General features: G+C 41.0%; 1 protein-coding gene across 1 annotated transcript; it reads left to right on the plus strand.

The window, feature by feature from the left end:
- The first annotated feature begins 7437 nt into the window (after nucleotides 1-7437).
- timm10 (translocase of inner mitochondrial membrane 10 homolog (yeast)) lies at nucleotides 7438-11202 on the plus strand. The gene is made up of 2 exons (XM_062433490.1): nucleotides 7438-7648; nucleotides 10962-11202. The coding sequence occupies exons 1-2, from the start codon at nucleotides 7578-7580 to the stop codon at nucleotides 11155-11157; spliced, it is 267 nt and encodes an 88-aa protein (XP_062289474.1). The 5' UTR covers nucleotides 7438-7577; the 3' UTR covers nucleotides 11158-11202.
- Nucleotides 11203-12756: the final 1554 nt, after the last annotated feature.

Genomic DNA, 12756 nt, shown 5'->3' on the forward strand with positions numbered 1-12756 from the left:
AAAGGACATGGAGTTCCAAGAGAGGTGGCAGAGTCTTAGAATGTGTAGAAAAATGCAGGATGCACAAGTTCAGGCCGAGATGTCTGGAATGAAGGATACACATATTTCAAGGGAAAAGAGAAGTTGTGTATCTACAGGGACGCAGACTGTTAATGCTGGTGAAAAAGCAGTGGGCAGCTCTTTCACTCTCTCTAACCAAACTAACACTCCAACCACAGAGCCTGCGCTCTCTGTCGCTCAAAATCTGGACTTTTCTATCTTAGTACAACCCCAAAACATTACACTTGAGCAACATTTGTGCTCCACTTCTTTCCCACTCATTCCCAGGATGCCCAGTGGAGCACCAAGCGATGGAGAGTCTACATCATATCAATCCTCTGACAGTCTAACAAATCCCACATCAACCTCACAAACGTCCAGTAACCTGACCTTCCCCATTTCCCTCAATGACACCTCCAACTCCCTGACACCCGAAGGAGACATCACCTACCAGCAATCATCTTACTTTGTCGACAGCATACAAGTATTGGCTAAAGAAAGAGCAGGATTAGAGGATAGTCAAACCAATGATCAGATGACTGAGAAAAGAGTCGAAGGAGAAGTGATGCCAGGAGAAGAGAGAGGAAACTCTACAGAGAAGAGGTGTGCTAATGCTAATACAGGAACGAAGAGCCTTGCTAAGATGAAGCAGATGCAGCAGATGATGGAGACCGCACAGATTTCTATCAAGGTAAAAATTCATCTGTGAAATGAATGAATAATCCAAAATGTATTGCAGAGAGGTGCAGGTGGGCTGTTGATAAACCCCCAAGCTTTGCTGTATTAGGCAACATTACAAATTGATGTAAAAATACACTTACATTTCTGGTGTCATGTAAGGTGATGTCCCTCCATGAAAAGGAAGTAAAAAAAAAAAAGGAAACATGTAATAAAGTACAGCTTCCCTTTTTTTTTTTTTTTGCCTTTCTCATTCTTTCAGGAAGTAATCACAGATATGTTAACTCAGGCCTCACTAACATTATGTTTTTACAGCATGTTTTTAAATCCAACCACTCTAATGACCTCTGGTGTGTCATTTCGCCTTTTTTTTTCTCCTTAGCGCATGAAGCTATTCATCGATTAGAATCAGTCAGCCTGTGTCACCAAAATATTTGAGTCATGCCTCAAATCTTTCCATGGCTGTAAAGAACATTTCAGTTCGTTCCACTTTTCATAAACTGGGAAAAGACAGGAATATGTGAGGATTTAGTTTTTAATGATAGGATCATCTCACCTATGATGTGCTGACGATATCATCAGTCCGTCGTAACAAATGTGTAGGAAGCCTGATCCTCCTTTATCCTGAGTGTATTTTCTTCCCCTGTGCACAGGTGAAGCTGAGGAGGAGGAGGGCGAACGGAGGGATGTGGGAGGTGGTGAGCATGCAAGACACGGATGAGACGTTGTCAGTTCTCAGCTCCCTGACACAGGTAGATGAGTATGATGGCAAGTTTATATAAGGACACGTATTTGGGTCACTTAAGTTTGATTTGGAGTTTTTAATGTGGGAATAGAATTACAATTAGAATGGCTTCATCTTTGACAAATAAGAGACTATTTATATTTCAGTGTTTAGTATCATGTGTGTGTGCTAGGTAACTAAATGAAGTCACAGCCACAAAGCTGGGTCACACCACGTCAGTCGGCAGCGCAGTATTTGTCTAACCACGTCATTTTGTCAGGAGCAGCCTGCAGTTTGGGTGTAATTAAGGTGCTCCGTCAGCCGTCTCGTATTTCTTTGAAACCTCACAGATCAAAGTGCCCGACCTGTCTCTCATCGCTGATACATGGAGCTAAATTAGCTAATATGACCCACTTTCTCTAGAAGATTTGAGTGGAGGGGGGGAGAGGCGTACTGTGGGAGAAGTGATAGACAGTATGATGAAATCATCAGGTTAAATCTTAACTTCGCTCCAGGCTGCCAGAGATGCCGCCTGAGGCGTGATGGACAGACGGTCTGTTTCATCATCTGCTACCAGACTCCACCCGAGAGTCAGCAGCACCACAGACTGATGATGATTCTTAGGAAGCAATGCCATGTTATTAGTCAATGACAATAATATAAGATTATAAAATTTGGGAATATAATTAATAAAAATGATAACACAAATATGTTTGTTTTATCATCTTAAATAGCTAAAAGCATGGCCTGTTAATGTAAAATATAACTGGGGCCTATTTATTTGAATGTAGAATGAGTTTTATTTTAAGTGGCAATTCAAGTTTTACATTTAATGCTTTTTTTTTGTCTTTCCAAAGGATGGCTCCAACCACAAAAGGCCACAGAGAGAACTCACAACCATCCAGCAGCCTTCACCCTGCATCACCCACTTGTGCCCACCTCAGAAACCAAACACCCAGATTCCTCAACCTGCTCCCACCAACTCCCATAATCCACCGCCTCACCCCAACACCTCGTCTGACTCCCAGCCACCCTTCAGCAACTACGTCACCCCAAACCACAACAAAGAGCTTGTGTCAGCCTCTCTCCCCCAGCCTCGGGGCCCTGTTGAAGAGACCGACGAGCAGATAGAGAAGCTGCTGGAAGACATCATGATTGGCCTGAACATCCTTCCCAACCTGGAGAATGACTGCAAGAAGTCACATGATATGTCAGTGACCCACAATGGAGCCATTTGCCTGGTCCCAATCACAGAGAATGAAGCGGGTCAGAGTCAGATGCAGACTGCTGTCACTGCAGAAGACTCTGTGTTTTTTCAGGATTTCAGGACACAGAATGGCCATCCATCATCAACACATACAGGTATCTAGATTCATTTGTTTACTCCTGACAGAAGGTTTGGTGGTGGGTATCGAGTCGTGGATTGTGATGTTTTCAGTTTTCTATAGCTTATCGAAGGAGATCCTCTGGACAGTCTGTTACAGTAGCATCTACAAAATATTTACACTGGTTGAAATATAATCAAGCTCCCTGTTTAAATGCACTTGACAGGATTTTAACATTTAAAATAATTCTGAATCTGATGTTGCCCTCTAATTAGAAGTGTTAGCATTTGTTGAAAAAAACAAAAAGATTACAGGCTTTACCTTAAACGTTCTTTCTTTCTCTCTTCTTCGTACCTGCTTCTCTCTCTCTTGTTTCCCAGTCCTCCAGTCCACCAGCACTTCTTATTTTGTCATCCCAACTGTCTCAGTTGAGCCTATATCTAAATCCTTCACTATCCCCCCAAACCCCCACCCTATCACCAACCACCTCAGTTTTGTCAATTCAAGATGGGCTGACGGTCATGTTCCCACCTGTTGTGCAGGTATCCAAGGTTGTTATACAGCTCCAAACCAATCCAGCTGCACGAGCGTTTCACCTGTACCTCCGGATGCTGTACTAATCAACCAGCAGCAACGCTCTCCTCAGCATCACCCGTCTGTCGGATCCATGGGGCAAACAGATGGAATGCTGTCGCCCGAAAGTCAAAATGGCCTTTATCCTGAAGCACCCACGACAAGTTCAGTCATAGCTTCAGCTCTCTACTCCATTGGGCAGGAACCAGATTACCCATCATTCCAGGTGGCGTCTTCACAAGAGGAGCAGAACATCTTACAGTTTTTACCTCTGTCAAATGGAAATGAGACACCATCCTTGCATTCTTTTCCCTTACCTTGCATGGATGATCTACGGCTTCCTCCATGTCTCTCTCCACTGGAGCCAAGTACCTCAGCAGCAAATCAGCCCGCCCCCGACCTCTCAATAAGCTACGGCATCAACACTGAGCAACAACAGCTGTCTCGACATGGGCGACCCTGGCTCACAGAAAAGCCCAGATCACTGCAGTTTCCCCTCAGCACTATTGCTGAGAGAGAAAATAAGCATACATCTTTGAAGCAGCATCACGCCCATTGGTCGATGCAGTGCCTGGATCGTCTTGAGTTAAACTCACAACAGGGAATAACCTGTGCAGACTCTGGTATCGAGAACAGGGCACGAGAGAGGACGATATCTGCTTGTAGTCAGAATGCTGCAGAACTGAAATCTGACCACAAGAGAACAAAGAAAAGTTTAAAGTGTAAACAGTGTGAGACTGTATGTGATTCTGTAACACCTAAAAGGAGGAAGAGAAAGTTCCCCAATGATCTACAAGATGCTGTTGGTACCCTGTTGACATACCCAACCTTAAAAGTCAGTGATGGAACAAAGAGTCAAATCAATTTGAGCGTTTGTTCAGTCAGTTTGTCAAGCAACAATGTGCTGGCGAAAGAAAGAGAAGCAGTCAACGGCCCTTCAGACATGCCATCTAAATTTGGAAGGAAAACAAATGAGCAGTCGACCATGACTGAAGAAATGAAAGAGAAGATAAGTCCGGAAGGGTACACAAAGTCGGTGAATACCGACCAAACTCGGATAAGGACAAGGAGTTTTCTGAGAAAAGCACAAGAGTCGCCAAGTGACGTAAGCACAGAAATTTCGCCAATTCCAAAGTCTGTGATCTGCAGAGCAATGATCGTAGCAAAACAAGTGTCCCAGAAGTGCAAGCGGAACCGTGGAAGACCGAAGATAACAAACCTTGAAGAACTCCCCCCTTCAGACGGCACTCCCCCAATTGTTGAGAAAGAGGGCCACAATGGGGAAAATGAGCAGCAAACTGAAAAAGATTTGCCAATGGAGGCTTTGGAAAACAGTGAAAAAACAAAGAGAGAGTGCAAAAAACGGACGAGGACTAGAGGTGCAGAAGTGGAGGTTATCCCACAGAAGAAGACCATAAGTGCTGAGAGTACTGCCAAGGTTGAGGCTGAGAATAATCGTGACGTAATCCCAGCAGTAAAAAAAGTAGGGACACAGAAGCAGATGGTCTCACTGAAGGAGTTTAAAAAGCTTATCAAACGCCAACACTTAAAAACATGGAAGTTAAAAGAAAACCAGAAAATGAATGAAACAGTAGAAGATAAAAGGGAAGCTTGTGATGACACAGTCAGCAACTATGAAGGAGAATCAACTAAGGAGAAAGAAATGGACATAGGCGTTACCCAGCCTGAGGACAAGGGTGGGATTGAAGAGTCTCAGGTCATCCTCAATGTCACAGTTGATAAAAATCACAATCGAATTTTCAAGAAATCGACTGATGAGAATCACAGATCACAACAAGGTGACTTAATCACTGCTGCTGGTCAGGGGATCAGTTTGTTTGGTGAAGAGGACCTCCCAGTGTGTCCCAAATTGTCAGCTGAAGGAGGAGCTGAGCGAGAGCAGCCACTGACCAGTCAAGATCAAGGTACTGAATTGTGTATTTTTTTTTCTATGGTCATGGTAGATTATTGAATGACTGGACAGTTTATAAAGTCCACTTACTATGATCACAGTCAATGTTGATTCATTGAATTTTTGGAGTTTAATTTGAGGATTACAAACTTCTTTGCTTTGGCGACATCTGATGGTAGTACTAAGAATGACATGCAGCGGTATGTTGGATGTTGAATTTTGCTTTGCCTTCTGTTGGGCCACTTTTGTGTTACTCCTTTTTTAAAGGATTAGTTCGATCAAATCACAAAAAATACTTTCCAATTTGCTCCTAGTGGTACTGAACCATGCAGATATTCTATCGACCAGAATCTGGCTCTGCAACTTGTGCCTCTACAGCCAACTACTCATCTAAGTCCAGCTGGCTACTTTAGTATAAAAATGTTTGATTCTAATTGAATAGTTTTGATTAACAAGTTGCGATTCACTAACATGTACATTTATGATCACAAGCCTCTGCTTCAAAACAATGCAAGCAAGATGAGGTCTGTCTGTATTAGTCCCATCTCCACATACTCTGTATGAACATGTGTGTGCTCAGCTGAGAGATTGGGTCCTGCTGAGCAAAGAGCTGAGAATTGTCTTCAGGGTTTGACAAATATTAGCAAAATAATTAATGATAAAACGCATTAAAAATGGCATTGATTGCACAGATGGGAGACATTCATTAGACTACTCCACAAAACACAGATAGCAGTAAATTGAGGATTGCATAGTAACTATAAAAAAGTCTGCATTTTCCATATATTTTAACATTAACACTTACTACTAAAAGTGTTAGACATCATAGCAAACCCACTTTCAGATTTGTGAAGTCTTTATTTTGTCTATGATAACAGAAAAAAGGACAATTTCAATAATTTTCTCAGCCAGACCACATTAGACCAGGTCCAAATCAAAAACCACTATACTTTGACCTGTCAAATATCTCTCTTGTGAGGATATTTTTCCCACTGGCTGGCTACTCCATATCCTTTTGGAAAGCCCCGTGGGATACTCAGAAGTGACCTTTGAAAACAACAAGCATTTGTATGAAACAATATTCCAGTGACACGGGGTCCTCCAGTTGACGGCTTTCTTTTTTTTTGCAGCATTGCCCTTAAGCATAGGACTGTCTGATACAATGCAGACCACTGACGATGCCAGCTCCTCTCACAGTGAAAACCAACTGCCTCAAGAAAACAAAATGCCTTTGGACCACAACTTGAACCCCCAGACTCCTGAGAGGAGGGGTCCATCTCTGTCAGACGCCGGCAGACTCGGCTGCATTCAAGAAGAGGAGGAAGTGGAGGTGGACGTTCTGCTTTACTCACCAGACAAAGTTTCTCAGCCTAGAGAGTGTGAAGCTGGACTCGACAACACAGATATAATTCCAGACGAAGAAGATGAGGAAGACGTGAACGAGATTGATGTGACTGGAGATGAGGCGGAGTAACCTTTTGTACGCGTGTGTATAGTTTTTATTATGTTGTGACTCTTCCGGCACTTTGCTGTGTCAATCCTAATGTTCTCTGTGTTGTTCTGATTTTATTTCTGTTCACAGAGATGTCGGATGAAGTCTGTTTCAGTGTAAAACTATGTGTAATACATTTTTATACATTTCTTTTCTTTTACTGTGTCTGGCAATTATTAGCTGTGTACATGCAAGAATCACAGGCTGCATGCTGGTTAATTTAGTTCCATGTACAAGTTTCAAATGGCTGTTTTAATTTCCATTAATAATATGCTTAAACATGTATACAAGGAGAAATGTTATTGCCATTGTTCACATTTATGATTTATATTCCTTTTTTTATTTTTATTAATTTGAGTCAAATTTGGACTGTGAGACTGATAAAGGTAAAAAGTAGTTTTCCTGCACTGTAACCATTGCAGAAAACATCTTATTTTGAGTCACAGTGTTAATATGTTTAATGTAAATAATATAATTATGGTTTATTAAAAAAAAAGTATTTTCATGCAGGTGTTTTTTTTATTGTGAAGGTATCAGGTGGGTGACTTACCTCCTGATGTAAAAAAACAAAAATCACTGTTACACTAGTATTTGTCCCTGTTTTAAAAAGTATAGCCAGCAGAGGGCGCACTGTCCTCTCTCTGCCCTCCGTTTGAATCCAACTTTATTGACATCGGAAGTGCGAAAGGAAACGGTAGACACGTGTTTTCTTACAGCCTTGAAGGTTACAGAAGAAGCAGCGGGCAGGCTCCTTGTGCAGTCCGCCTGAGAGGGTCACCAGCACGGCGTGTTTTGTGGTTGAAGGCGGTGGAGAGCAGCGCTGAGACGCACAACATGGATCCCATGAAAGCACAGCAGCTGGCGGCGGAGCTGGAGGTGGAGATGATGGCTGACATGTACAACCGGTAAAAACCACACACAAGCTAATCACCGAGCTAGCTGCCTCTTATTTCTGCTGTCTCCGTCATCCACTGTCACTGTAGCATGGCCTTCATGTATAGATGTGCCCGTGACATAAGGTGATCTGAATGATAGCCAAGCTTAGAGAAGATGTTCATGGCAGCAGCTACATGAAACATAGTATTTCATTGATACTCAGTCACCTATAGTGAGTGCCTGTACACATAGATTTTATTAACTGTACAAACCACTAGACACAGCAGTCAGTCATGTTCAAGGAGAAGTGTCAGACTATATTGAATGACAGTAACACATGGTGTTAATGGGATTAATTCAAATAAGACCTTTAGGATTTGCAGTTGGAAAAGCACTCTGCACATTGCTTTTCAACAATTTAATTCATCATTCATTATAAAATCTCACAATATGAAGATTCTCAGACCAGAACCCTAAGGTAAATCTTTAAATTATGATCAACAGCCATATCTTAACAATTTTGAGACATCAGGACATGCACATATTATTTTTTTAAATGTAAAATTCAGTGATTTTTATCTCCTGAAAGCATGATCTTGAAATGGAGATTAGGGGTAACATTGTGATTCCATTGTTCAAGTCAACACATACAGAAGCTGAAAGTTTCAAAAGTTTAAATATAAATATCCACCAAGCTTTTTGATGTCTGGACAGTCTGTCATTTGCAACTTAACATAGCTTGGTCCAATAGTGACCCGCAGAACATTTGGTAGCAGTCATACCTTTGTTTTACGTGGAGATGTTAAAAATCAAAAGAGTGTGGCTCGTATGGATAAATTCATCTGGACCCATAGAAACCAGGAAAAGGGGAATTTCGTTTTTCAGACTTACAATTTAAAAGATATACCTCAAAATGTTAAGTATGTTGTTAGTGTTCCCATCAGGCTGAAGGGTGTTCCATATTTCTTGGTCAGCAGTTGCACACAATTTCCAATCAAAGGGCAAAATCTCATGTCTCTTACCTTTTATCATCTCATGGGAATTTGCAAAAACATTCCTAAAGAAAAATAATAAAACTAAACCAGCAAAAAAGTCCATATGGTTTCAGCCCTTCAATTCCTCCTTTGCAAAAATGAGTCGAATCAAGTAGATACATTTTAAACAGTGTTTTTAGTGCCAAAGTCCCTCTTTTTGTTACCATACTTCCTCCACAGCTCAACACGGAAACACTGTCCGAGGAAACACAGAGGGAATTTGATGCTAAAAAGACTGTAAATGTGGTAGATCCACCTGATATGACTAACTCAGACTGTTGAAGCCTCATAAAAGCGTCACATCATTTTTAAAAATGAGTGTGTGGACACACTGTGGACTTTGCCCCCCATCTCTTACATCAAAAGCACATTTGAAGGAGATCTTTGTATGAGCAGGATTCCTCCTGCTCATACAGCAAGGAAAATGTTGTCCACTGTTCTGTTTTAAGACAGACTTGGAGACCTGTCCTGTAAGATAGGGACAAAAATCATCCAGTTAGTGTTGTTCTTTCTGGGTTTTCAGTGTTCCATTTTAATGTAATCTTGATGTTTCATCTTTTGTATGAGGGTAAATCCACCAGTGAAGAGTTTAATCTTGATGCAACTATCCTCTCTTACTTGCATCTTTATTACCTGACTGGTTTTAAAGAAATGAGACCAAGACTGAATAGAGGGGAGTTTAAAGATGTTACAACAAGCAGCATGAGTTGAAGATGAATCTGTAGTCCAGATGACTAAAAAGTTAGGTTGAGAGCTGAGTTCAGGGGGCCTCCGATGAAGACTGCAGGCATTGTGGATGTGAAAGCAGGACTGCACAGCAGAGTAACTGAAGTTTGTGTGAGAATGTGTCCGTCGGCTTTCACCATGACACCTTGGTCTTCTTTCAAGGCATGTTTGTTCCTTTTTTTATAGCGATAGTGGAGAGTTGACAGGAAACGATGGGCGTCATTAAATAAAGGTCAGCTGCTGGCTTGAACAACAGATGTTGTGGGTATGTGGCATGCATCCAAACCACTAGGCTACTGGGGTGCACCATCATGATATGTGTTATAGTTGGAAAACGACACATGTAATTAATACCATTAATGTGGCTGGGTTTAATTAAAATGTCAAGAAGCACAATAACTGAGCCCTGAAACAGTTAGTGGAATGCAGCCATCATTAATTATATTATTTACATCTGTGTTTTTCTTGCAACAACATATTAACATGCCCACTGTGGGAAAAGGCCTGTTCAGTATATAATATATAATATGGTTCCTCTAGTAACGACGGAGGTAAATCAGGCTGAATCATTCTTCCCCATTTCAGCTCAAACTTTGCTCACATATCTGTCAAAGCAGATCACACAAATTACACTGAAGGACGAAACTCTGTCATATATAATGAACATACAGAACTGGAATCACACTTAAATGTATTTCTAATAACGTGTTTCTGTAATGACAGGTCAGTATGTCAGCAGCTCTTTGAAAAAGCTTCATTAACAAAATCAAAACTCGTATTTCTTAATTTCTTCTTCATTTCTACCATGTGACCGTATATTTTGTGGAATGACTGGTGTTTTGAAACAATATATATGACAATGTCTGAGGCAGTTGTAGACATTCATCACTAATTTCAGTCCTATACATGATGATTGGGTCTTTATTAGGGCTGCTACTAACAATTATTTTCATCATCGTTTCATCTGTTGAGTATTTTCTCAATTGATCGATTAGTTGCCTTTTTCAGAAAATGGTGAAAAATGACTATCAAAGTCCAAAGTGGCACCTTAAAATGTCTTGTGTCCACAACTCAACGATATTCAGTCTACTGTCATAGAGATCTAGAGCTGGGTATCAGTACACAATACCTGTAAGGTATCGACTGAAATAAATCAATACCAAGTAGTATCGAAATGTCTAATGATACCTGCAATTGATCCTTTTTGCACCCAGAGCTTGAAAATATAACTATTTGTATGGACTTGCTCACAGTCATTCAACGCAATGGTTCTTTGATTTACTGCGACTTGTGATTGGCCCACTGCCACAGCAGCTACAACCTGTCTGTGGTGGTGAAGTCACGGTGAAAAAAAGTCAAAACAGTTTGCAGTTGACTCTGGCTGCATTTATTGGTGGGACACTATATTCAAAGTGTGCATGCATAATCAAATATTGCAGTAAAAGTGGTTTACTTCATCCTCTTGATAAAAAAAAAAAAAACATAACCAAATATCACCAAATAAATTAAATTAATCTCAGCATCTCCCAGCTCTACGTAATGTTTATGACTCTGACCGACTCCCAACTTCCTCTCCTCTCAGAATGACCAACGCCTGCCACAGGAAGTGCGTGCCACCACATTACAAAGAGGCCGAGCTGACGAAGGGCGAGTCGGTGTGCCTGGACCGCTGCGTGGCCAAATACCTGGACCTTCACGAGAGGCTGGGACGCAAGCTGACAGAGCTGTCCGTCCAGGACGAGGAAATGATGAGGAAGTCTGCTGTCGGTAGCGGATAAAGACGCTGATGACTGGGTTATTGTTATGTGGGGGTTCATAGCTGGTTTCTCTAAAAGAGAGACTGGTGTTTTAATAAGAGGGTGGGTAAATAAAAAATAAAAACAAGTTATAGCTGATGAAGGGTCCATTGAGAGAAACTGCCTCTTGAAACAGTGATACAGAGGTCGAGGTTGGAGGAAGCACCGGAGCACCTGGTGGCACTGCAGCGTGAGGACGTCTAGCAGCCTCTCTGGATCTGTTTGATTTGTTGTTGTTTCTTTTACAAATTCAGCTCGGCCTGGTCCTCTACAAGTCATCTAAAAACTGACCGGAAGGGCGAACGAGTTGGGACATGTATTATTATTTAAAAAGTCAAACTTTGTGCTTGTTTTCTGCTGCTTCTACTGCAGAAACTCTAATACACTTTTTTAATTATCTGCCGTACCAATTATCTGGTATTTTCTGCAGGTTAAAACAAACACAAATAATGATTTTACATGTAGTCTTTGGTTACCCTTTCAACTCGGGTTACTTCTGTGAAAGAGGGTGACGTAGGCCTCTCACGGCTGCAACACATTTTGTCCAAATAAAGATACATTGTTCACAATAACAAGTTGTCTGTTATGCAGAAACCTTACAGTAAATCAGAAACATGGATCAGGGCGTGCACTTAATTAATTATGTATGGCGGAGTCAAAATGTCTTTATACAAGACACTACGTAGTTTACTCTCTGTCAGCCCTTCGTCAGTCACAGCACAGATACAGACCAGCAGTCAGGTCACTGTAGTTACATGTGTTGAAGATGGACTGAACTTTGCTCATGTGTCAGGCTTGTGCAGACTGTTGTGCTGTATGCCAGTGGACCATGTTTTTTGTTTTTTTTTGTGGACTTTATATGTCGTCTTTTTTTGTTCCTCTTCCTGTGTTAACCACTGTGTCAGTGACACTTGTGAAGCTGCACAGTGTTTCATTGTTATTAATTGCTCTAATAAAAAAATGCCATCGTTTATCTCAACAGTTTGAGTGTGTCAGGAGAGTTTTGTCACCAAGCGCTTGATCATGAAGAAATGTTAGTCCTTTAAATTAAAGGTCAGTGTGTAGTTTTGTAGATGTAATTTAGTAAGATGGACGTGCCAGAAGTGGTATATAATATTGATAAGCATGTTTTAATTAGTATACAATTACCTGAAAATGAAGAATAGTTTTCATTAGCTTAAAATGGGCCTTTTGTGTGTGTATATACGGGGCAGGAGCTCACCATATTTGAACAGTAGCACAGAATGGCCAAACCAAACACTGGCTCTGGAGAGGGTCTTTCATGTTTTTCTTAAGTTTCGCAGTCATTGTAGGCTCCCATACATCCTTGGAAGGGTAGGGTTGATGCTACTAGATGCTTATAAATCATTCACACTGCAAAGAGCACAGAGTAGACCTGCTCAATGTGAAAAGTGCAATAAGTTAACTTCTGTTGTGATTTGGTGCCATATAAATAAAATTGACTTAATATTGACTCATCCTACAAACATATTTACCTAACTGTAAGAAGAAGCTATTGTCAGAACCATCATGGCAAAATGTATTTCTTCTAAAATCATGAATAGTTAAGTAATTAATGTC

This window comes from Scomber scombrus, chromosome 2, assembly GCF_963691925.1.
Source record: "Scomber scombrus chromosome 2, fScoSco1.1, whole genome shotgun sequence".
Lineage (NCBI taxonomy): Eukaryota > Metazoa > Chordata > Actinopteri > Scombriformes > Scombridae > Scomber > Scomber scombrus.